Source organism: Salvelinus alpinus, chromosome 33 (assembly GCF_045679555.1).
Source record: "Salvelinus alpinus chromosome 33, SLU_Salpinus.1, whole genome shotgun sequence".
Classification (NCBI taxonomy): domain Eukaryota; kingdom Metazoa; phylum Chordata; class Actinopteri; order Salmoniformes; family Salmonidae; genus Salvelinus; species Salvelinus alpinus.
Genome location: NC_092118.1, coordinates 6,502,962 through 6,529,180, shown reverse-complemented (window position 1 = coordinate 6,529,180; position 26,219 = coordinate 6,502,962). Strand labels below are relative to the sequence as shown.

At 42.9% G+C, this 26,219-nt stretch overlaps 1 protein-coding gene and 1 long non-coding RNA gene across 11 annotated transcripts in view; one reads left to right on the top strand and one right to left on the bottom strand.

The window, feature by feature from the left end:
• LOC139562832 (PHD finger protein 21A-like) overlaps positions 1-22,742 on the top strand; it is a 49,785-nt gene extending 27,043 nt beyond the window's left edge. For 2 of the 10 annotated variants that reach the window (XM_071380948.1, XM_071380946.1), the window contains exons 6-18: positions 10,139-10,312; positions 10,420-10,674; positions 11,052-11,135; positions 11,794-12,114; positions 12,647-12,769; positions 13,181-13,232; positions 13,383-13,462; positions 13,753-13,813; positions 14,891-15,168; positions 15,721-15,876; positions 17,788-17,863; positions 17,962-18,065; positions 18,185-22,742. In XM_071380948.1, the coding sequence (XP_071237049.1) occupies positions 10,139-10,312; positions 10,420-10,674; positions 11,052-11,135; positions 11,794-12,114; positions 12,647-12,769; positions 13,181-13,232; positions 13,383-13,462; positions 13,753-13,813; positions 14,891-15,168; positions 15,721-15,876; positions 17,788-17,863; positions 17,962-18,065; positions 18,185-18,583 (2,163 nt within the window). In that variant the 3' untranslated portion in view covers positions 18,584-22,742. The remainder of the gene's footprint in view (positions 1-10,138; positions 10,313-10,419; positions 10,675-11,051; positions 11,136-11,793; positions 12,115-12,646; positions 12,770-13,180; positions 13,233-13,382; positions 13,463-13,752; positions 13,814-14,890; positions 15,169-15,720; positions 15,877-17,787; positions 17,864-17,961; positions 18,066-18,184) is intronic. The other 8 variants (XR_011672453.1, XM_071380950.1, XM_071380951.1 and 5 more) reach the window with 8 other exon arrangements.
• A 644-nt stretch (positions 22,743-23,386) lies between these two features.
• Positions 23,387-24,359, bottom strand: LOC139562833 (uncharacterized). The gene is made up of 2 exons (XR_011672454.1): positions 24,154-24,359; positions 23,387-23,646 (listed from the first exon to the last, which is right to left on the bottom strand). It is a non-coding gene; the product is annotated as an uncharacterized lncRNA (long non-coding RNA).
• Between the last annotated feature and the right edge of the window lie 1,860 nt (positions 24,360-26,219).

Sequence of the window (26,219 nt, the reverse complement as noted above, 5' to 3'; positions counted from 1 at the left end):
ATTGTTGTAATTGTCATTATTAAAAAAATTGGACGATTAATCGGTATCGGCTTTTTTTGGTCCTCCAATAATCGGTATCGGCGATGAAAAATCATAATCGGTCGACCTCTACCCTCAACACTTTAAAAGCTAATGGGGGAGGAATGCATCTCTATTTCTATCAAATCTCTATCAATGTCTTTTCTCGTTAAACTGAAAAGAATCAGAAAATCCCTATTCCTGAGAAGTGCTGTGGCAGAACGTTGCTAAGTCACTGTTTTGAAAGGAGAGGGAGGGAGGGAGTGTGTGTTTGCCAGAAGGATGTGCTTTAATCCAGCAGCACGGTGCCTCTCTGTGTTAGAATGTCAGCTTCACTCTTCCACACAGATGCCCCCTGGCTCCCTGCACTGTGGTCTGGAGAGGAGACTGTGGCAGGCCAGAGGAGAGCAGGAGAAAGGGAGCAGCCTGGCTGGCTGTCACTGGGAGATTGGGGCCAACTACCATGCTCTCTGGGAGCCGTGTGGGGAGGAGTTTCACTAAGACATGCCCCCGCGCTGTTCCACTGCATGTCTGTCCTGTCTGCCCCCGGAAACCTTAAACTACAATCCGGGATAATCTCCTTGATGCCTGACTAATACAGTGAAAATCAGAAATGAGCCTTATATACTACCTCCTGGGGTGTGCTTTCCTTGGCGTGTTCTTAAAACTAATGACCCCACCTGCAATTCACTGATACTTACATCGCCATCACCATTCTCTCGATAGATTAACATTTGCTCAGGCTGAATAAGTCACCAGGCCAAGGTCTTTGACTCAATTTAAAGATCCTACAAAAACATATTTGAGTGCTATGTGCTTTATAGGATGCTTTGAAGGTGACTACAGACAATGAGCTTGTTAACTATGTGGGTAGATGGATTCTGTTTTCTGTCTCTTGTTTTCTATTCTGTACTGAGAAGGATTTAGAATATGCGTCACACAAGAAATGCTGTAGGTAATTACGAGAGATTATAAATAATTTATTTGGTAAATATTAGAAGAAAATAAACAAATCACCCAATTTGTTAATACTATTAGTTGCTTTATCTATTTCAAAGCAGGTAAAGCCCTGCTCCTGGTGGACTCAGTAAATTGATTTTAGAAATTAAGTTTGTAGATTAAACACACATTCATGGAAATGCTAATCCTTTTTCTGCCCGGGGTGCAGTTTACATTGTTCAGCACTTTGTACTTTGAAAGTAGATTTGTATTCAGTGCCCTGCACTTCCTCCCACCCCACTAGAGCGTATCTGCAGGGAGCAGGGCTGTCTGGATAGAGAAGAGGTTTTATACCTGCTTAACCCACTTTCACAGCGCTCTGTGGCTGACTGAGAGACTGACTGAGTAAAAGAGAGCAGCGCATACCCCATGATGCATGTAGTTGCTGAGTAAATACTTCATTCTGGCAGTGGTGTGTGTGTGTGTGTGTTTGAGGAGACTGTAAAGCTTTTACTGTTTCCTCCCTGGGTTTTAGCTCTAGGTGTGGTGGGCTTGATGGGGGGGGGGGGGGGGGTAGAGCTAAGTCTGCTGGGTTATGCTTAGCTTAAAGGCTGACAACACGTGAAAGTGCCTCCCGAGGTCAACCTCTAATGTGGCCAGCCATGATTGCATTAATAGTAGTGACACGTATCTACCATGCACGTTTATCGGATGTAATTGATCAATTTCTTTCTTTCTTTTTTTTTACTTAAATGCTTGTGTATGCTTTTAGAGGCCTGATGATAATTACCTAAGCACCCTCTTGTTCAACCTCTCTTTGTCTCCTCTCCTATCTCTAAAATACAAAAAAAGAAGCTGCGTTGTGTTTAACGCTCCCCAGCTAATTGATATTAACGACTACCATTAAAGTACAGCAGCATAGTAAATATCCCAGGATCCCTTACAATGCTTTACAATGACGCCATCCCGAGGTAGCTCTGACTTTAAACTCAGCTTCAGGCTCTTGTGAGAGGAAGATGAAACTGACGGGATGACCAGCTCTTTATCCCTTTTATTTTACCCTCTGTAAGAAATGTTTACTATTGTCAAGCAATAATTGCATAATGTAACTAATAATGTCAAGTAACAATGTAACAGAGTAGATAGAGATGGACGCGGCATGAAATCGCCACAATCTAGTGCAACTGAGGCGGCCTGGCTGCGTTTATTTTTTTTAAAATCACACTCGTACTTACTGTAATATGCATTGGTCACTCTGCCTCCGTGAAGAGCGTTGTCTTGGCAGCGGAGTGTTTGACAGTTAGGGAAATTGACTATCACTTTAACTGTAACGGGTGATAATGAAAGGCACAGGGAAAGGGCAGACGGTGGGAAGGGGTTGTGTGGAGGAGCTACATGATGTCAGGCTAGGACAGGATCCCTGCTCTGACTTTCCTGTCACACTCAACGTCTCATCCTCAATATCAAGTGTCATCTTTCACTCTTTCATGTTCTCAGTATTTTGCCCCACAATCTCTGTCAGTTTGTAGAAATGTGCTCTAGTTTTATGAAAGAAGTGTGAAAATATGACCGTGCCATCATTAGACAGCTGTGGCGTGAAGATAATCTTATAACAATACAGCTCTACCTGACACTTGGTACTTTTGAATTGGCTGCGTGTGCGTAACTGCGTATATATGTGTGTGTCTGTGTATTTATGTGTGGCGATAGGAACTTTTGAGCAGTGAATAATTGTAGCTGACGCGTTGCATCCTCTGGTGTTTATTACTCCCTCACGAATCTTTGCTGCGAAACAAAAGGACGTGGAAGACTCACTCCCTCTAACTCATGGTTTACCAACCCTCTCCTCGGCCCCCCCCAGATGTTTTACATTTTAGTTTTAACCCTGATCTGGCACACCTGATTCAATTAGTTAAAGGCTTGATGATTAGTTGACTAATTGAATCAGGTGTGTCCGTAGGGTTAAAACAAGAAATGTGAAACTTCCGGGGGGCTGAGGAGAGGGTTGGGAAACCCTGTGTCCAACTGAGGAAGGCAACAGGAGTCTACTGCAGCGGTAGGCAGTTCTGCAGGCACCTGGAGTTCCGCAGGCACTTCATGGTTTCGATTGAACCGAACCTGGAAGACCAGGCGTGTTGAATTTAGGCAATCACTAAACTGATCAATTAACGGATCAATGATGCCTATTTGGAACAAAATCCGGCAGTACCTGCAACACTCCAGGAACAGGGTTGCCTACCCCTTGCTACTGTGTGTACAGATATCCCAATGTAATCTGTAGTGTGTGTGCGTGCAAGCATGGCAGTATGTGTTACAATTACACACACTGGCTGCAGTATGGAGGCTTTGTATGTGTCATGGATCTCCCCAGATGGAGCGAGAGGGGAGTGTTAATGTGTGTCTGTGATGGGTTTAGTTCTAGCTCCGAGAGATAGCGAGAAGGGAGGGGGAGCGAGAGAGGGAAGACTGTGAGGCAAGCGGTAGTGTGAGAGGAATTTCAATCAAGGGCTCAACATGCTGTTTAAATACCATCAGCACAAAAGGGGAGGGGAGACTGTCGGGGGGGATAAATCCTCACACCTGAGAGGCGGCAGGCAGCCCCAACCCCACCAGACCTCCCTCCACATGGCTGGGAAGCGCCAGATGTGCCGCTCACATTTCATCCTGTTTCAGAGGAAGATAAAAAATGAAAATATAAAAATGAGAAGGAGAGGAAAGCCAGAGTCAGCAGGTCGTAAGCCAATGATGATAGCTGAGTACCAATACACAGGATCTGGCTTTTATGGGAAAAGATACATCTTAGGGAATGTTGATGATTAGTACTGGATGCCATCGTTTATACGTCTGTTTATCTTGAGAAGTTTCTAGTTTTTATGTTTTTATTGTCACATGCACAAGTACAGTGAAATGCCTTTCTTGCTTTCTCTTTCCCATGCAGTAATCTATATCAGTAGTACTATAAAAAAAAAAGTAGAACAAAAACACACAAACAAAATAGAAATAAGAAGAACATAAGTAAGCTATATACCGGGTCAGTACCAATGTAATATTTATAACTCCAAGCTAAATCAAATGTTTGGACTATTATTTATTTTTTCTTTGTACCGGGCAAATGAAATCAAGCGCATGTTAGTCATTTAAAAGTATACAGAACAAAAATATAAACGCAACATGTAAAGTGTTGATCCCATGTTTCCTGAGCTGACATAAAATATCCCAGAAATTTGCTATACACACAAAAAGCTTATTTATCGCAATTGTTTTGCACAAATTTGTTTACATCCCTAGTGAGCATTTCTCCTTTGCCAGTATACTCCATTCACCTGAAAGGTGTGGCATATCAAGAAGCTGATTAAACAGCATGATCATTACACAGGTGCACCTTGTGCTGGGGACAATAAAAGGCCACTCTAAAATGTGCAGTTTTGTCACATAACACAATGCCGCAGATGTCTCAAGTTTTGAGGGAGCGTGCAATTGGCATGCTGACTGCAGGAATGTCCAGCAGAGCTGTTGCCAGGTAATTTAACGTTAATTTCTCTACCAGAATTTTATGTTAATTTCCAACGTCGTATTAGAGAATATGGCAGTATGTCAAACCAGTCTCCTAACCGTAGACAACGTGTAATCACTTCAGCCCAGGACCTCCACATTCGGCTTCTTCACTTGCGGGATTGTCTGAGACCAGCCACCTGGACAGCTGATGAAACTGGAGTATTTCTGTCTGTAATAAAGCCCTTTTGTGGGGAAAACCTCATTCTAATGGGCTGGGCCTAGCTCGTTTATATTTTTGTTCAGTATATATGCCATATGTACAGTATTTGACCCAGGTCTGCTGTACACGGTTTCCATGATATGGCATGATGAGGAGGAGTGGGTCTGAACAGAGTGTAACCCTTCATTCCATCTGTTATATCCCTCCCTTGAGATGAGATGGGGAAATAAAGGAGCTTGTGCTTTTATAAAGTCAACCTCATCTGTGAGTCACTGCTTCCCCTCCCATTTGTATGTCATTTGAAATGACAGCATTCTGTCCTCGTTGACAGGGGGATGGCCATCGGAGGCTGAGTGATGAAGTGCAATTTACCCTCGCCCGTCACTCACGCGGTAGAGATCCCAGTGAGTGATCGACGTGTAGTCGGGGACTCATGACAAAGAGGTCTGACAATGTCACCTAGTGAATGCCTGAATAACGGCAATGCCGATGAAGAAAGGGATTTCTAAAACATGCGCTATGGGTTTTGACACACCCTGAGGAAAGCTCACAGAGGAAACAGCTGATTCTTTGAAGCCAGAGACTAAAGACCATTTAGCAGAGCATTGGTTCAGATTTTTCCCCGGGAGGCATCCTTTGGACTTTCCACCATGTATAATTTGTGAACGACAGACCCTCCCAGAGAAAGAGGGAGGGGGGCCAGTTATAGGGCGCCCTGCTGTGCGTGCTGAGTGAGCACTGGGCCTTTGATTAGCCAACCACTGCTTTGCGCCGTATGTTCAGCAGCCAACTCAGCACTTCAGCAGACACACAGGGCTTTCTGCAAGGCCTCCGAAACACGCCAACAAGCATCTGGAGATGACTCACTTGTGGTTCAAATCTATAACTGGAAAGGAATTGTTGCTATGGTCTCTCAACAAATGATTTAAAGAAAGTACGTTAGACTGTGTGTAAAATGTAGTTATTGTTCAATCCTGTTTTGGTTTTTGAGAGATTCGTGTCTTTTTGACTTTGTATTTATTTATAATTTAAGCCTTGACCACATTGTCTGTACATACAACTGATAAACAGTGTCCCCCATCAACAGTGTCCCCCATTGTGCCCTCTGGAGGTCATCTCTGCCTGTGCAGGTTTCTTACCGTGTCTTACTGGGCTGTGTTCCCTCAACAAAAAGCATTCCGTCACTAGGGAGACCCCAAGAGGAAATGTAACTGGCTGATCTACCGTATGCCCAAGGACTTCTGCATAATGAAACTTATCCTGCTGTGAAAATGGTCTCTGAAAAGCTGTCAGCTTGGTCTAGCTATTACTGAGCATCAGATAATACGGAACGGTTATGCTAAAAGATGAGGTACGTTAAAAGGACCTAAGGACAGTAGTTCACATACTGTAGCTGTATGTGGAGTAAGAGAGGTGGAAAATTTGAGGATGATACAAGATGTCTTGCATTAGCCCAAGATGTCCCAAGACCTTAGCGGCTGATAGCTGTTGTCTGATAAGGACAACTGTCAGAATCACGAGGGTGGTCTTTGATGAAACCTGTCTCGCCGTGGCAGCTGTCCTGCTTTGCGTGCTTGTGGTTGTTGTAGAAAGTTATTTGTCCATTGACTCAATGTGGCTGATGGCAATAACAGCAAAGAATGCTTGAATGTGCCCAATTCTTCTTTGCGGAGCACTAAAGGGCAGCTCGTGCATATGCATCAATGACCTTGCCAAATAAAATCTAAAGCGTTACACTGACTTAAAAAAAAAAATGCAATTAATGTGGAGTCCTTTTACACGATCATCTAATTAGAATTGCCATAATAAGCGGACGGTAAAAAGGCTTGTTTAAAACGAAATCATTAGTTAAACAAAAAGTATAATAGCAATCACTGCATCGGTCCTCAAGGCTTAACAGGAGTGCGCTGAGCAGATTATGAAATTCCAATGTTGAGCCTTCAGTCCTTATTAGTAGTGTTGCACGGTATACCTAAACGTCTGTACTTTTTCGATACTATAACATTTTTTAAAAAATGGTTCGTTGGACAAAGCCTACGGGGAAAATCAATGCTGATTTTTTTAGAGGGATTTTGGATAAACGCTGAAAATAAGATCTGTGGTAAAAGCAGGTTTAGGAGATCTTATACGTGTGGTTATATGAGATAATGTTCATCAGCTAACGTCACTTGTTGTGAATTCTTCACAATTCATGTAATGAACCATATACAGGCTTCACAATTCATGTAATGAACCATATACAGGCTTCACAATTCATGTAATGAACCATATACAGGCTTCACAATTCATGTAATGAACCATATACAGGCTTCACAATTCATGAAAGTCATGCTAACTGACTGCTATTATCTCCAAATGTCAGTCAAAACAAGCTCAATAACGCAATGCATGCACACACTGCTATTGCATATGCATTCACCTGTGTTGTGGATAGGCCTAGGCTACATCTTGATTTACGCAGTTTATCAACAGAGATTTACCATCCAAATACATGATTACCATTATGTAGTTAGATTGGTCAAATCAAATTGACTTTATAATTGATTAATTCATGCGCACATGGAAGTCTCTGAAAAAAATGTATGTAAAAAAAATGGGGGGGGTGGAAAGCTGCACTGAGTGGTGGAAAGCTGCACTGAGTGGTGGAAAGCTGCACTGAGTGGTGGAAAGCTGCACTGAGTGGTGGAATGCTGCACTGAGTGGTGGAAAGCTGCACTGAGTGGTGGAAAGCTGCACTGAGTGGTGGAATGCTGCACTGAGTGGTGGAAAGCTGCACTGAGTGGTGGAATGCTGCACTGAGTGGTGGAATGCTGCACTGAGTGGTGGAATGCTGCACTGAGTGGTGGAAAGCTGCACTGAGTGGTGGAAAGCTGCACTGAGTGGTGGAATGCTGCACTGAGTGGTGGAATGCTGCACTGAGTGGTGGAATGCTGCACTGAGTGGTGGAAAGCTGCACTGAGTGGTGGAAAGCTGCACTGAGTGGTGGAAAGCTGCACTGAGTGGTGGAATGCTGCACTGAGTGGTGGAATGCTGCACTGAGTGGTGGAATGCTGCACTGAGTGGTGGAATGCTGCACTGAGTGGTGGAATGCTGCACTGAGTGGTGGAAAGTGCAGCGCCTGTGGCAGTTAAATAGGCCTGATTTTTAAGAGGAGATAAGGGAATGTGAGCAGCATCACCATGTAGAGCTGACAGGACCCTCACCTCAAAACCAATGAAAGATTACATTAGAGGTGTGAAGTGGTGGGATTGTAGACCAGAGGGTGGATGTAGTACATGAGTGGAAGGGGGAAGTCACTGGCTAAATACTGATACATCCCCTCTTGTTAAACTAACACACAAACACATGCCATTCACAACAGCACTTCTAAAAACCTCATGCTTATTGCTCTTCCATTATTAATTCATGTTGCAGTTGCCATGTGGTCTCAGAGTGTTTGTTCACGCATGTCGGGTCTATTTCCGAATAGGCTGTTCCGTATTGTACTACTGCTTGATTTGATCAACAAACATATTCTATTTCAATGAATAGAAAGTAACATGAAGGTTGTTTACCTATTGGGGATCAAATTAAGTTGAAATGGTATTTCAGTGAAATGCTTACTTGAAAGCTCTTTCCTCAACAGTGTAGTATGAATCTAACAATTGTCAATGCCAGTAATATATATACCCCAAAAAAAGAGCATGATCATTACTGTACTAAGTCAGGTAAAAGGTAAGAAAGAATATACATTATTGGGATTTATATTTATTCATTAATGGTTATATTTTCCTTGTAAAGCTACAGTTGGGTGTTTTTACTTGCTCTGACAGAATGTACGTAAACAGTCAGATACCCTCCAAAAAGTTTGTCTCAGCCCGCCCATGGCTGCTGAGAGGACATTGGCTCACTTTTCACTGCAGTGAGTGTGAGTGAATGGACAGAGGTGAACTAGAGCGGTCGGACTCTGTTCTGTCTTATCAGACGCAGGCGGGGGGGGGGGGGGGGGGGGGGTGCTTTCAATGCATACGTCAATAGAGTGAATGTGAGGGAAGAATGAACTGCGTCTCATTGTGCTGACTTCATCATATGTGTCCTCTCCTATCTCCTGGCTGGCCTGCGAGGGGCAGTGCCAGTGCCACAGTCAATGCGAACTAGTCTGAAGCCAAGCCAATTGGAAACTGTGTGTGTGTGTGTGTGTGTGTGTGTGTGTGTGTGTGTGTGTGTGTGTGTGTGTGTGTGTGTGTGTGTGTGTGTGTGTGTGTGTGTGTGTGTGTGTGTGTGTGTGTGTGTGTGTGTGTGTGTGTGTGTGTGCAAGGTTCAGCAATTAGCTGTCTGGGCATAAAAGAAAGCAGGAAATATTATAAACCACAAAGCATTCTATGAGCCTAACAGATAAGGATTGATGCTCACTGTGTGGGTAAGGTTACAGATAATTGAGAATGTTTGATTTGCTGTGTCAGAACCAGTATAAACCTGTTGGGGGATGGCACAGATGATTTGCCTAGAAGCAGGCTGCTCATAACTGGGGTAGGTGTCCTATGTGCCGTAGCCAGGGGGAATCTGGGACACCTGCCACTTCGCTTGCTGTCAAGCCTTGTGTGTCTTTGTCACAGTGTGTGTAAAACAGTTCCAGGCGGTATTTTATTGGACCAAATTCCAAACTGAATTTCAAGAACTGATTATGCAGGAGGCTAGGAGGATTGTTCATCCTCATTTACTTTGTATTAATGTTTAGCTGTAGTAGTTGGTTGTGGTTATATACACATATAATACTGAATCTGAGCCTTTTTGCCATAACAAAGGTATAACTAGAAGTCTCCAGGACACTTCCTGGTATTGCCCAGTGAGGGCTACATGTATATCTAACCGGATTTAGGCCTACATGCGTTTGAAAAGAATCCTCATGTCATTTTATTAAGGTCTAGTCAGAATAAAAATGTGGATACATCGTTTTTTGTTCAACTATCAACTGGGTAATGTACACAGTTTGGAATCCACCGTTGCTTTAGTTCAGTGATGTGGCCATTTTTTTTTTTTGTTAGCTGATGTCGTTTATTTTCGGTATAAATTTAACCTGAGGCAGATGCTGTTCTCTTCAGTGTGAATTTAACCTGAAGCAGATGCTGTTCCTCTCTCTTCTCGCTCTTTCTGTTCCCATTTACCTCACCACCTCCCTCTGCCTTAAGCAAAAAGCATTTCTATGACGTTTAAGCAAAAAATGCCTTTATTGCCTATCAAGATACTTTTATTTTTTATGACTGAGTCAGCAACGAATGGAATTGGGTTTGTATGAGGTAAAGAATAACATTTGACAAGGACAGTTGCTTGTCTCTTTACTTTTGTTTCGTGCTTTTGATATCCTGGTACTGAACAGTTTTGTTTGAGTCATCATTATGTATGTACCTCTCCAGGACAGCACGGTCCATATGAAAACTCCAGAATTCCTTCTGTCGACTTAAATCTGTGTCCTCCGCTGTCTTGCAGAAGAAGGTGGTGGAGCAGCTGAGGAAAGAGCTGCTGGTGAAACAGGATCATCCGGAGGTCCAGGCCCATCAGCAGCCCCAGCACCCAGTGCAGCCTGATGGGAAGGCCTCTGCCCTGCCTAACCTCCACACCCCACCCTCCCTGCCCTCGCCTGACAAACTGAGCACGCCACAGGTACTTGCACACACACACACACACACACACACTGCTGTAATATTAATCTGTTCATATGTGTTGTTGAAGGGTAGCCCCATATTCAACTTAGCTTCTCTCCTGGACAGAACACGATGACGATCACCCCGGTCATCGCCACTAAGACTCTACCTCTGGTACTGAAAGCTGCCACCGCTACCATGCCTGCTTCCGCCGTGACGCCGCGACCCTCCGTCGCCAAGGTCACAGCCATCAGCAACACGCCCAAGGCCAGCATAGGTCACCCTGACTCACTGAGTGCACCTATCAACCTTCAGACATCCAGCAAGTTGACCCATCAGGGAATGGAGCCGGTTCGGATAGTCTCCAAGAACACTATTGTTGTAAGTATACTGTATGTCCCACATGTCACTCACTCAGCTTCATTGTCTGCACATAAAATGAATTTACACTGAACTGTCCCTGAAGTCCCAATTGTGTTAATAGTATATTTCTGATTTTGTAAACAAATATTTGAAATCACAGGGCACAGGTGGGGTTGCCGTGTTCTTTAGATAAGGAGGACGTATCGCCCTTTTCTGTGTCGCCGCAAGAGTGTGTGCAAATGCAGATTTCACAAGGAATGAGTCGGATCTGGGACCAACTTTTCTTCACTGTGTGACTTGCGCGTTCATGAGTGTGTTCTCATGGTCTATCTCCTTGAGACTGTGTATGGTTTTCCGCATTCTCTAACGTGTGTAAACGGATGGTTTCATCGCAGGTGCAGGCCACTGCCCGGCCTATCAAAGTTCCTCAGTTTATCCCTCCGCCTAGACTGACGCCTCGACCTACCTTTCTAACGCAGGTTCGTCCACGTGGATCTCCCCTCCCCTCACCCCGCAGCCTCTCTCCAGTAACACTAACAGGGGGCGTTTAGACTGGATATCAGTCCTAGAATGACCAGCTTCTAAGCTTTTAATTCGTTAGCTATCATCTGACGTCCTATAACGTCAAATGTACTCCATTTGAGGCAGTTTGATTGGATAGCCTACCAGACTACAAGGGTTTTCTATTCAGAGGTCTGAATAGGGATTCTACTGGAGGGGACTGGTGGAGCAAGTTCTTTCTAATTTGTTGTTTGTCTTGTGCCCTTTTGTGACGTGTGTGTGTGTTCCTGCATTCGTATGCTTTTTGTTCAGGACCGAAGGCTTGACCCAAGACCTGTTTCAGTGGCATTTTCGTAACCCCTTGCTTACTACCTGGCTTCACTATCTATGTCAGCGGTGTTGTTCCTTACCACGTGCTTTGGCTGTTCCTTCAATCTACCTGCCCAGGGCCAACCCACCTCCTGCTAACCTTTGTTGTGAATGTGGCATGCCCTCTGTTGTTGCTGCTTTGTGTGTTGATCACAGAGGGTTAATGACAAAGCTGTGTAATTGATATGCACTTTTTCTTACTGTTTAAAAGACATGGGTCCTTACATACTGTATACTCACTATCCTCCTGTCTATATTGTGGACCAGGTCCGACCTAAACCAGCCACGCCTGCGCCCACTTCCACGGTACCCATCGCCCCTGCGCCCCCTCCTCCCATGCTGGCTGCCCCTCAGCTCCTCCAGCGGCCTGTCATGTTGACCACCAAGCTGACCTCCACCTCACTGGCCTCCACCACCGGGCCCATCCACCAGGTACGCGTTGTAAACGGCCAGCCCTGCGCCAGCATCACCAAGACCCTGCCCTCTGCCCAGCTGACTGGCATCGTCATCACCTCGCCAGCCACCATTATGGCCACCCTGGCAACTCATCAGACCCTTCAGATCAGAAGCCTCAGCCCTGACACCAAGGTGAGAGGAGGGGGAACAAAGAGGGGGCGGGCAAACTTGATTTGTTTAAATTACAGTCTTCTCCGTGGACCCAATCAAATGAAATCTATTAGCTTCCAGATAATATTTTCAGTAGGGCCGTCGGTAGTAGAATTACCATTTTCATTGCTGTTAAACCAAGAAGCACCCAGCTGTTAGCCTGGCTCTTTTGTGTTCATCACAGGCTTCTTACTTAACTCAATTTGGTCGGCATAGACACCCTGCTTTGTTGATGTGCATGGCTAGGTACTTGAGCGGCTGCCACAACTCTATTCCAGAGAGTGAGTTCGTAGATACACTGAATATTGGAAGACCTCCCAATAACATTCACGAATGGAGAGTCCTCCACCTACATAAGCCAGGTGCTCACCACCCTCTGTCCTGGTTTGCTGTGTGTGAAAATGTGTGTTTTTCCTCGTTGAGAGCGGTCTCTCATGAAGGGGCGTCACATCCACCGTGGAGGGACTGTGACTCTTGTTGTGTGCGGCTAACTCTGTTACTTCCGTCCCTCCAGACTGTTAAAGCTCGGGGTGTTACAGAGCCGAAGACATCGGTCAGTGCGCCCTCCTCCCCTTCACACACCACTAGAAGCACCCCTCCACCCCTGCTGAGGAACAAGAGAGAGGACAACCCCCAGGTGGGCCTATACTCTATACACAGATGCAATGAAAACAAGAAAATAAATGTACAGTACCAGTCAAAAGTTTGGACACACCTACTCATTCAAGGGTTTTTCTTTATTTTTACTATATTCTACATTGTGGAATAATAGTGTAGACGTCAAAACGATGAAATAACACATATGGAATCATGCAGTAACCCCCCCAAAAAAATGTTAAACAAAGTAGCCACCCTTTGCCTTGATGACAGCTTTGTGCACACTCTTGGCATTCTCTCAACCAGTGTATTCTACAATGTAAAAATAAAGAAAAACCCTGAGTAGGCGTGTCCAAACTTTTGACTGGTACTGTATATGGTCAGCTTTGTGGGTCAATCTTGTTTTCTGACACGTTTGACTGAACATTTGATTTCTTGTTCTCTCCCACAGAAACGTGCTTTCATGGTGTCCTTGGGACTGGTTACATATGACCATCTGGAAGGTTGGAAGACCCAAATGGATATTTTATAGCACCCCCCCCACCCTATTCTGTATACGTTTTTACAATAATGTCTGCGCCTGCATGAAGACAATTTAACATCAGATATGTCCGATGTGTTCTACTGACCTGGTCTATTCTATACCTGTGTAGAGATCCAGAGTCGGAGGCAGGAGCGCAAGAGGAGAACAACAGCAAACCCAGTATACAGTGGAGCAGTGTTTGAGCCTGAGGTACAGTGTATAGGCCACTAACGTTGCTATTATTATGGCATTATGATGATACTGTCAGGGTTGGTCTCAATTCCATTTCAATTCCAGTCAGTTCAGGAAGTACATTGAAATTCCAATTCTCTTCAATGGTTAAGAATGTGGAATTGGAATTTGGTTTACTTTCTGAATTGACTGGAATTGAAATGGAACCGACCCCAACTCTGGATACTGTACCTGTTCTAGGTTGTACCTGTTCTAGGTCTGCTGTGAGAGAACCAAACCTAAGTAGTAAACACAACCTATATTTACAGCGTAAGAAGAACGGCGTCACATACCTGAACACTCCTCTACACCAAGGCACCAGGAAGAGAGGTCAGTATGAATCCCCTGTCAGGTGATGGAAACGTCTAGCTACTCAGGGTTGTGTGGAGTGTCCCACCTTGTAACCTTGTTAACACAATGTCAATTGGACCGCACCCCTGCTCTCCCAGACACCAGGAGGAAGTCTATGCTGTCATATCTCGTACAACTGTGGAGACCAGTATTCATCGTTTTGTTGTACTGTGATACTGCCCCATCACAGACTTACTGTAGGAGCTCTTTTGGTTGTGCTATCATGCTAGTGCAATAGAGCTGACTCTTTCCTTGCACTTCCTGCTTTTAATGCCACTTGACTCTGTGCTTTTGCCCTGTCTGTAATTCGTGCTACTTAACCAGCTCTCTTTGCCCTCTCAGTAAGATGCCTTCCCACCCTGCTCTGAATGTATTGTTGAGGATGGCTTCACAGCTCTGTACTGTATGTGCTCACCCCAGGACTCCACCAAGCAAAACCCCATGTGGATTTCAGCCCTGTCGCTGTCTGAACGCTATGTGTATGGCATTAGCCTGGGTACCAGTCTGAGTTAGCATTCCACTCCTTGCCACTCTTTCTCATGTTTAGCATTACACGGAGTATATGTAGTGGAATGTTAACAAAACAGGTTTGTGGATTTCAGGCTAGTATGGCATGCCAAGCCAAGTCAGATCTCACTACCCATTTGTTTGTAACAGACTTAAGAGGCCTGTTATGTAACATATTTAGTGGTACACTGCAGTTCTGTGAGTAGAACATTTAGGAGAATGAATCCTCATATGAACCAAGCATTTGCTTCCCACGTTCTGACTGACACGGTTGAATGCAGCTGTATTTGACCTATTGTTTCATATAGTACATTGAAATAATGTAGATATTAGATTTTACATTTGTTTCAACAAAGTCTTGCCCTGCAGGTCGATACGATGTGGCTTATGTCTTGCTTTGACCTGCTTTGTTCTCGGAACTACTGTCCTAATTAACTGTCAGCTTTGCCCAGCTCACCCTTCCTCTTGACCCGACTTCATGCTGTTCCCCCTCGCTGTGTACTAACGCTTCTGTCTGTGCTCCTCCTCTTCCTCTTCCTTATGCGCTAGCCAATGAGGACCCATTGTCACAGGTATGTCATGAGAATGTTTTTTTATTTTGTTCTCCCATTTTCCTTTCTTTTGTTTTTGTTTTGTTTTGTCGTGTCTCATCTCACCCAGGTCGCCCACCCAAATACAGCAGTGTTCCTGAGCTGGGTCTTCACACCCCAACATCCCCCACCAGCAGTCATTCCGCCTCCCCGGCCCACCACCGGCCAGAGAGGGGGGGCTCTCACTTCCCCGTCCACCCCCACACCCTCCCTCTGCCTAGACCCAGCTCCGGGGATGTAAGTAGCTGATGAAGAGCCCACTGCACCTACCAGGACTAGAGGAAGCCTCCCCCCAAATCCCCCCCTCAGTGGTATCTCCCTGAGGCCCTATGGTTTCAGGACAGACCACCCCTCCTTACAACATGAAACCTTCCACATCCATTCACTTTTACACCCTACATGCCATTACATCCATCATTCATTTATGTGTGACAATCTATGTGTGTCCTGGTGTCCATAACCTTACAAAGTGAAAAGTCCCTCACTCCTTTGGCTGAGGATGTTTGGATCAACGCATCGCACGTCATTGCTGTTGACAGTGGTGTTTGGGGTTTGGTAGGGTACCGTGACCAGCAACATTACTCGCGGTCATCCAGTGAAAACTGGTTCGTGTGAACAACACCCAGTGCCCACAAACACAATTACAATGTGAACAGTTTGGGAGCACAGTCAGATTGGGCAGGTGTCATTCAGTGAAGTTCGACTCCCTTTCCTCTAGTACCACATATCCAGGTATGATCGGTTGGGCGTAGTGGCCACAATACTGATTGATGCAATTCTTCCTGACAGGGAGACATCCATGAGGACTTCTGCACTGTGTGCAGGCGCAGTGGTCAGTTGCTCATGTGTGACACATGTGCACGTGTTTACCATCTGGACTGCCTCGCTCCACCCTTGAAAACCATTCCCAGGGGCATGTGGATCTGCCCCAAATGTCACGACCAGGTAACAGCAGCATCTGTCCCTGCAGTCTCAGCCACTTAGAAGCTCCCCCAGCAGTTCCCAGGCCGGTTGTAAACTAAATGCAGCTAATACAAGCTCCAGCTGAGCCACAGCCACCCCTGTTTATTCAAGCCAGTTTGTAAGAGTGAGATATTAGAAGGTGACACCTCAGTGAGAACCACTCATGCCAACTTGTCCGAGTGCTCTCAGGAATCTCAGAGCTTGTCTTAGTGTAGGGGGTCTGAGCAATAAGACTGTTTCCTAGCTTTGTATGTTCTCCAAACAAAGTTTTTGAACAGGCATGAGAAAGCGCCATGCATTTCACTTCATTAATTGTTCAAAATGCTTCTTGCACTGTCATCTTGTTACCTTTTAATTTTTTTTCTTGTCCGTCTGGTCTCTGAAAGATGTGTGCACTTTATGTGAAAGTGCTCCAAAGTGCTCCAAAGGGGCCCTGTATGTGTCCCTGGGCTTTTGGTAGCTTGGTTGAAAGGGAAGACGTGTTATATTGATATCCCTCTGTGCAATGTCTCCATAACATACAGTATGATAACCTACAGTAACCAATAATCATTTGACTCACGGCCTTGTCTCTCTGTCCTAAAATCCTTGACAACAGCGTTCCGAGCCATGATTGTGTAAACATCTAAAAGTGGACGAAGAATTCAGGCAATTTCAACTAAATAATACGTTGCGGCCCGGACTTGTTGACACCCTTGATAAAGATGAGCAATAATAACTGTATAAATAAGATAATTCAAATACCGAGCTATATTTTATGCAATTTTTTGCGGGGAAAGTATATTATTTTAAACTAATACAATTGTTTCGAAAAAGATTTGGATTAACAAGTAATAATGTTTTTTCTCAAAAGTAGTCATCAAAATTATTGACACCCATAAATACTCAAAATACTAGAATTAAAGTAGTCAAAAGGTTAGCATTTGGTCCCATATTCATAGCACACTACATTAAGCTTGTTTATTAGTTAAAAAAAAACAAAACATTTTAATTTCATCTTTATTTAACTAGGCAAGTGACTACAAACTTGTTGGTTGCATTTGCAGTTCATTTGGTTGTTTCAGATTATTTTGTGCCAAATACAAATGAATGGTAATTAATGTATTGCATCATTTTAGAGTCACTTTTATTGCAAATAACAATCTAATATGTTTCTAAGCGCTTGTACATTTAATGTGGATGGTACTGTGAATAATGAGTGCTAAAGTTACAGAGGGCCAGAGATCATACCCTGAAGAGATGCTAACCTCTCACCGTTACCAATAACAGGGGAGGTTAGCATGTGTTGGGGGTATGATCTTTGACCCTCTGTAACTTTTTCACTCATCATTATTCACAATTAATTCAGGATTATCCGTAATCATGGTAGCATCCACATTCATGTAGAAGTGTTTAGAAACATATTTTATTCTTATTTACAATCAAAGTGACTAGATACATTTATTTACCAGTCATTTCTATTGGGAACAAAATAATCTGAAACAACCAAAACTAACGTTAACTGCAAATGCATCCAACAAGTTTGTAGAATCGCATGTGCTAGTAATATGGGACCAAATACTAAACCTTTTGACTACTTCATTTATAAGAATCTTTACGAGTGTCAATCATTTTGAACGCTACCTTTTTTGAGAGAAGAAAGTATAACTTGTTAAACAGAAATCTCTTTCTCTAAACAATTATATTCGTATAATATAATTTCCCAATTTTGGGGGGAGCATACAATATATAGCTCAGTATTTGAATTATATTGTATTTCTCCGCTCACTTGTCTCCACCAAAAAGCGACTGAAACATAATGGATGGTTGAATGGTTATTCAAACATTAAAAAAAGAAGCAGAACTAAGCCTATTGTTGACATGGATTCAATTGTTTTCTCTTTTCTTCTTTAGATTTTGATGAAAGATGAGGCAATCCCATGGCCTGGAACCCTCGCTATTGTTCATTCCTACATTGCATATAAAGCAGGTACAGAAGAAGCCAGATATAAAAAGAGCTACCTCCAAATTTAATTTGTGTTCATCTAATTAGCACTTAAATGTTGACTGCAATGGTTTATCTGACAGCTAAAGAGGAGGAGAAGCAGAAACTGGTGAAGTGGAGCTTGGAACTGAAGCAGGACAGAGAACAGCTAGAACAAAGGGTCAAACAGCTGAGCCAATCCATAACGGTAAGCATTACACTGCATGACACTGAGGCTAACCCTGAAGGCATGTGAAGTCATCTCAGAAACAGCACATGAACTGGATGGTTAATTACTAATGAGTCTGTCCCTATTTCTCTCTAAAGAAATGCATGGAGAACAAGAACACTATCCTGGCCCGTCAGAGGGACATGCACAACTCCCTGGAGAAGGTCAAGGGCCTGGTGCGTCTCATTCAGGGCATCAACTTCTGCCCGTCCCCTGAGGCCTCACCGCCAGCGCTCCAGACCAGCATGACAAATGGAGGAGCAGACTGTGCCAGTGCTGACCACACGGACGACACAAGTCCTGAGGAGCACAAGAACATGACTAACAATAGCAGCGACGACCTGAACAACAACGCGGACAGGGCGACCGAGGAGGAAGAGAAGAAAGAGGAAGTTAAAGAGATTGACAACCTCAACAGCAGCAGCCTTGGCAAAACCTTTGAGCCTCCCCAGACTATAGCACCGGCCCTTGTGGATATAGCAGAGGGGGTCAAATAACACCCACCCACCCAGTCCAGGGACAGGAACCCCCAAAGAGAGGGAAAGAAAAAGATAAAGCACCCCACGAAGTTGCCCAAAGTTGCCAATCGATTAACACCACACCGACATATATATTTTTGGGGTCGTTGTTATTGTAGTTGTGTATTATTGGATTGTCCGAGAGGACATTATGATTATCAGACCGAGAAATGGAAAGGTACGAAGGAGGGTGACTTATGTACCAGTGGTATGCCAATCGAGTTCAAGGATTATTATTCAAGTCTGACGACATTGACGCTCTTACTCATAATAAGGATATTGTTAATAGTAATAAACATCACACCAATGTGTGCCTCCAATAGTCGCCATGGCGCCTCTTTGTGGGGATGGTTTCTTAGGGTGTCTTAGTCTGCAGCTTCAGGGGAGATGGATCCGAGATGTCCAAAGACGAGACCTGCCCGCTCGCCTGAAGATCCACCACCTACACCACACCAGAAACAATTGGATCAACCAAAACACCATAACAGCCATTTGGAATTTATAAACTACCAGGGGACGAGGTTTTTGTTTGCTGCAGTATTTGTCAACAGTTTTGTATTGCCTGAGGGATATGATTAGTCCCAAATCTCACTTTTTGTCTTACAGGAGCTCCAGCTCACCTCCATCCATCTATCCCACCTGCCCCATTACGATCACCAACAACTCCTGACAATACAGCTTAAAGTAACATCGCAGGACAGATGATGGATCAACATAGGTCAGCCTGACGTTCATGTTGTGTCCACTGTCACCTCAGTGCTGCCCAACAGACAGCCAGACGTACCGGCTACAGTGGGAGGAGCCCAGGATTCAGCTTACGGTCTGTGGTCTTCAGCAGCATCACATGGACTCATTGCAGGCTTCATTGACAATGAAGATGTTTTTCTTTTCGAGGTCACCTTATCATGACTTGTCTTGCGTTATCCATTGTTGCTGAACCTAGCATTCCTTTTTATTATTTTGAGAATATGATTGACCAATTTGTTGATTGATACGTTCAGAGACATAGACAGAAAGCTGCCGCATCAATATTCCATGTGAATGCAGCTCTAGGCCTGCACGGGGACTTAGCAACTATCAGTTCAGATATTGTCTGACAGGTTTTTTGTGTCCGTTTGTCACGCCCCTGGGATCTGTTGCTAAAGGAAACTAACAATTTATTCTGGGGGAATCTGTTTATATTCAGGTCTTCCTAGTTTTCGAACATAAAGATATGCTTCTTCAAAAGTGCTTTTCTGTTTCGCATTACTTTGGTTTCTTATAAAATATATTAGAACTGGAAAAAACGATGTAAATACTTATTTTTTATTTTTTTTAGATGTTCCTTGCAATTGAATTATTATTCAATATGCTGAATTCATAACTGCCAAATGCTATTGTATCCAAATACAGCAGGGAAACAGTCCTATTTTCTTATATAATGTTTTTAAGGTTTCAATTAGGAGTCCCCATAGATAGGCACAAATTTAGCATGGCAGTTACATACATACATACAAAAGAGAGCGTGGCAATGACATTGTTTTCCGAATGCTGTTTGGAAAAACTGTCAGGAACGCTATAGGAAAAGCACAAACTTGTTGGCAAAAAAGAACAGGAACCGAACCACATACCCTCATCCTGCCATAAACATGTCTAAAGTAAATATGAACATTTGAATGATTATATTTTACACCACCACACTGACAAGTCACTTTTCATTTTACACTTTTGTACAGTATGTGTAGCTTTTGTTTATAACCTGCCGTTTTACATGTTTTAAGTCCTTAGAGTTGCAATGCAATGTAGATATATTAGTTGTGAAACACTTGAGAAATTAGGGACGTTAAATGGAAATGAAGGAATAGGTTGCCAGTAAACATATCATTTCATCACAGGGCCTACTTGCTGTACTACACCGTACGGTATGGGTTCCCCTGGGGGTGCCTTTCCTAGAGAGTTTGAAGGCTTTTACAGGGCTCTATATATTTCCTCTGACATGAAATGCACCCAAACTATGGCAATGTTTTGTTTCAAAATTTAAAAAATCATAATAAAAATGCAATTAACTGGAAAGCACAAGAGAAGATGCAAATCGGTTTTTAATCTATAGCCAGATCAAAAGGAAAGCATTAGTTAAAGAATAAGTGATGGCCCAGTCCAGTGTCTTGTGTTGAGGCCACTCTTCCTTTTGGCCTGCGGTACTTGCCATTGTATAGCAATTGCCTTAAGAAAATGTTGCGCCTCGTGAACAAACTGTTCGGTGTATTGTTGGTCTTGTTTGAGTGTCACAAAAAAATTCAATGAATTGTGGAAATATTGTCTATTTGTGATGAACCACTTCAGGAAATCTACTTCTCTTTGCACAGAACTGAGATGATAGGCTAAAATGGGAACCTATTGTATTTACAAGGGGTCAGTTGCTCTGAGTCATCACGTAAGAGAGTTCTGATTAGTTTTGACTTGACTTGCCAGTGTATGAAAAATAAGGATTGTGATTTGAACTACTATTTGAGTTGTCCCTCCACCAAGTCCCTCAAATACAAGCAATTAGCAAATATTATAATGCACCTTTTGGTTGAATACTCGACAGTGTTAAATCCTTTAGTTCTCTCCTGACTTGCCATCTTCACAGGCCAAGATGAAAATGATAAAAGTGGCAGCAATGACACATACTTACCATGAAAATGTATAATTGGGGCCAGATTTCTTTCAGAATATTGTTAAATAATTGACATATTCTTCATCTTATCTTTATAATCCTTTTGATGTGTTTTTATTGGACCTTTTTGGTGCAGAAGCTTAGAAAATGTGGCTCTCAGTGCCTCTAATGCAATAGAAATAATAAGGATCTCAGCAAATACACTCCCCCATCTGTGCTCAGCATGATGAGCCCAACAACAAAACTACAGCTGTCAAAACCTCAACAAACCTATGCCTACATATGCAAATTGATTGTATGGACATGATTATACTTATAAAAACATTCCTACTTTTCATATATAGAACTGAATTTCACCTTTCCAACCTTGTTAACACTTTACTTTAAGGTGCCTTTCATAAAATATTCATAAGTCGTTTATAATCTGTTATTTAGTAGTTTGCAAATTTTAGTTTATAACCCATTATAACGAATAAGTAACAAAAAGTAACCAGGTGTATAGGCTACCTTAATGTAAAGTGTTACAGCAGTATATTGAAAGCTACAGCTGTACCATTAAATGTTTAATGTACTGTATACGTACCCCAATGACTCATGTAGGAATTGAAATGTCCCTCTCAATTAGTGACTTTTATTGGATCATAACTTTGAAGGCAAAGTGCTGAATATTATGGACGTAATTGTTTTTATTTTCTGACTTAGGGAGGAGGATGTGGTATGGCCAACTCAAATATTGTGTAGTGCTTTGTGCTGTGAAAGAAAGTAAATGTCATGTTGTGGTAAAAAAAAATGGAAACAAAGTTAATATCCAAAGAATGATTTTAAAGCCTTTTTTATTTCCATTTATGATCTACACCAGCTAAATAATATTCACAACGAGAGCAACCAATTAGGAAACCAATATTGATTCGATTCTTCATCTCTGCATATCTTGATTAGTTCTGAAAACAGTTATTCTCATGCTATATCATGTCACATCTGTGGCCTTCAAGTGTTTTAGTTGCATTTCATTTCCATCAATATGGAGACCCCCCCCCCCCCCCCCCCTTTCTTGTAACCTCTGTCCCACCTCTTACTTCATGCACTCATATAATTTCATTAATTTAGAAGGCTTTTTCTCAACGTAAAGTATTCTTCCTCTTTGTTAAGATGCATTGTAGCAAGTCAAAGGCACTAATGTGCCGAATATAGTGTAAATGGTTTATTACACAGACTGCATACTCTCTTGTAATATTTGTCAGTTGTATTTTTTCACAATAATTTTTTAAAAGAAGTATTTGTTTATTTTTGACTACGGTTTTGTTACCAATCCTTTTTGTTGCCTGTGATCCACTGATTTATTTGACCTCTTTCCTGTACTTGAGTTATTTTATGTAGCTATTTGTATGCAGTGTTTGGCAAATTCCATTGCAGTGTCAGAGTAAGTCAAGATTTTTGGAGCATTCGATCAATTTGTATTTATTTATTTGACCATTTTTAAATAAAATTACAAAGTTGTAATTGTGGCTTCTCTTCTCTCTCTGTATAAATATATCCTGATTTATAAACAGCCATCAAGATTTAGTGTGTGACAGTTCTTGTTACAAACACTGTAGACAGCAAACAATTCACTGTCAAACAGGTGGTAGTAAGAGATAATACCTCCTGGTCAAAGTTCAACTTCCGATCCAATTTCAGCTGCTTTCTGTCAAACTCCCATTGATGTTGTCAAGTGCCATATCAAAGCTGTGTGAACCTCTATGCAATTGTGCATTAACCAATATGTAGCCATAGACACACTGTGTGTGTGTTCTGTGAAATGCCTTCGTCACCATTGCATGGTCTTGCTGCGGGGGAGCTTGAGGCTCAGTGCGTGCCTCATCTGGAGCATGCGTGACTGTTTGTCCATGGCCAGTAGGTGGCGCTGGTATTCCAGACACACCTCTCATACCAACTTCTCAACCGCTACCTCCACAGCCACAGAACATTCCGCCACAGACAACTCAAAGAAGCTGCACCTGAACATACACAAGAGGCTAAATATCAGTTCTCCATTCCTCATCACCCACTGAAAACAATTGGACATTGTCAACTGGTCAATTTAATGTATGGATATGGTTGAGGGACAAAGAAATGGTTTTCCTGCATGGATCATTCACCACTGGCTGATTTTATATTTTAATTCACTTGTGTCGGCAAAAACTTTTACTACATTTTAGTTCACACATCTTCAAAATGTAGTTGATTCAGTGTTCCAAGGCTAATAAGAATATAGCCGATTGGAAGTTGTTGCTGATGGCCCAGACAAGTGAATCCATTGAAACATGTCACCTCAGATCACTGGCAAGGGCCTTTCCTTCTCCTGCCCGCACCACCCTTCCATTCTCCATGTCACATTTATTCACAGCTATTACAGTAGGTATGCCTGATGAAAGAGCACGGAACAGAGTTTAGAAACCTATTAAAGGGACACAAAACACACACAAAATACACAGAGATGATCTTGTTTAAGATGGTCTATCTGTATCTTGCAAGGAATTTGAGGCTATGCAGAAAAGACAACCAGCACATAACGTTTGCCGTTACAATAAGCAGACCTACTGTTTTATCACTGTACTGGTGTGTAACAGTGGCTTACGTTTTTTACTACAGCAAAAGCAGTAAGCAGTCAAACTCAGCTTAACACAGCCTTGATAAAAACCAGTTCCCCTGGTCATGAGTGATTTAATGGAATCATTATGATACATTTGACAAACATACAAAAGCGTAATATCCTTCAATGAAAAGATAGCTGGACTAGCCTATGTAAAGTAGGTTCTGAAAAGCGCCTCTTAGAAGATGTAACCTCTGCAATAATGAGATACCCTCCCCTCCAGACTCCATTTGATTGCCCTTTACTGGTGTTTCCACAAGTGTAAAATTGTCATCTCACCCAGGGTCTGCTTGACATGATCAATACTCATCCTCTTTAAGTGTGAGACAGACTCAAAGCTGCTCCGGTCTGTGATGGAATACATAATAAGGAAACCATCGGCCCATTTAATGGAACTCTCAAGAGAAGATGCTGCAGAACCCACAGACTCCTGCAGAGAGAGAGAGATAACAAGAGACATGGGGGGGGGGGGGGGACCACAAAGGTTGAGTTGTCATTTAATAAAGAGCAAGATACATCTGTACATTGGTTTTATGCTCTCAAAAGTGGTCTGTTCATGGCAACATTTCGACTCTAGCAGGGGCAGAGCATACGCTTTTGGGAGCATACGCCAGTTTGTTTTGTTCTCTACAATTGTTGTTTAAATCCAGCACCTGGAACATGTATTTTTGCAAGATGTGCACATACCATGTCCTTGACCTTGTGAGTTTCCATTTGACAGGTTAAGTGATGAGACGGCTGTTTACTTTTTTGTTTCATCTTCATTAGTTGAACACTTTTTTATTTTCGTCTACAACAATTAGTTCAAAACCAGGATTCAGCAGAGTCCTGAGAACTCCTACTACATCTGTTCATGCATATTTCCTTCTTTTTTTAAATTAAAAATCGGTGCAACACACACACTGGATGTAATATATGAAAGTATATGAAATACTGTCTATCCTTACTCACTCTCTTCAATCACTTCGCTATGTCTGGTCCTCCAATTACTCAATAAGATGCTGGGAGACAGAAATATGTTTGTTCTCCATCATTTGCTCAGGTTTTCAGCTCACAGTCCAGTCCATCCATTGCCTTTAGTTTCCCTTTTCAAAATGAGACAATCTGGAAGGGCGCGCCCCTTCCAAGTCTCATTAAATTGATTTGATTTATTGCTGTTGATAGCCAAGCATGCTGTGCGATGGAGACAGCTTGGTCTTTTCACCGTTAACTCAAACAAACCTTTGATATTATCACGCCCTGACCTTAGTAATCTATGTTTTCTTTATTATTTTGGTTAGGTCAGGGTGTGACGAGGGTGGGTATGCTTGTTTTGTATTGTCTAGGGTTTTTGTATTGTCTAGGGTTTTTGTATTGTCTAGGGTTTTTGTATGTCTAGGGGTGTTTGTAAGTCTAGGCATATGTAGGTCTATGGTGGCCTGAATTGGTTCCCAATCAGAGGCAGCTGTTTATAGTTGTCTCTGATTGGGGATCATATTTAGGTTGCCATTTCCCTTGGGTATTTATGGGTTCTTATTCTATGTTTAGTTGCCTGTCTGCACTAGCCATATTAGCTTCACGTTTTGTTATTTTGTTCAGTGTTCATTCTTTAAATAAAGAAGTATGTACGCTTATCACGCTGCGCCTTGGTCTCCTCCCTACGACGGCCGTGACAGATATGGCGAATTAACTTTCTATCAAAGAGTTTTTGGAATGAACTTTAAACTGTATAGTTTTTTAAAAATAGTTGTGCATAGTTATGCGTATAATGAGTAAAATAAATGAACCAGTCATTTACACATGTATTTAATGGAGCGTATAAATCTTGTACACCACACCCTGCACTCTTGTAGACAATTCCAGTGTTTGCAAATATTTCCACATTTTGCTGTGTTAAAGCTTGAATTTAAAATGGATTCAATTGAGATGTTGTGTCACTGGCCTACACACAATACCCCATAATGTCAAAGTGGAATTATGTTTTTAGAATTTTTTACAAATTAATAAAAAATGAAAAGCTAAAATGTCTTGAGTGAATAAGTTTCCAACTCGTTTGTTATGGCAAGCCTGATTCCAAGAACACAGGATGAGATGCCACCATCCCCCGTGCAAGCACCTCCAAGAGCCCATGAACAGCGAGCCCGGCGAAACCCGGGGAGCGCATCGTCAGCAGCGCACCCCCGGCTCCCAGGGTGCCCCGGCCCCCCACACCACACACCCCCCCCCAAAGGCGGCCAGCGACAGGGCGACCAATCCCACGCCCGCGCCCCACCCCCAATCAGCCACAGGAGCCGCCCTGCCGTTGACCGCCAACACCCCACGGGACCATGCATGGCAGGGGCGCCCCCCCCCCCCCCCGAGCCAAG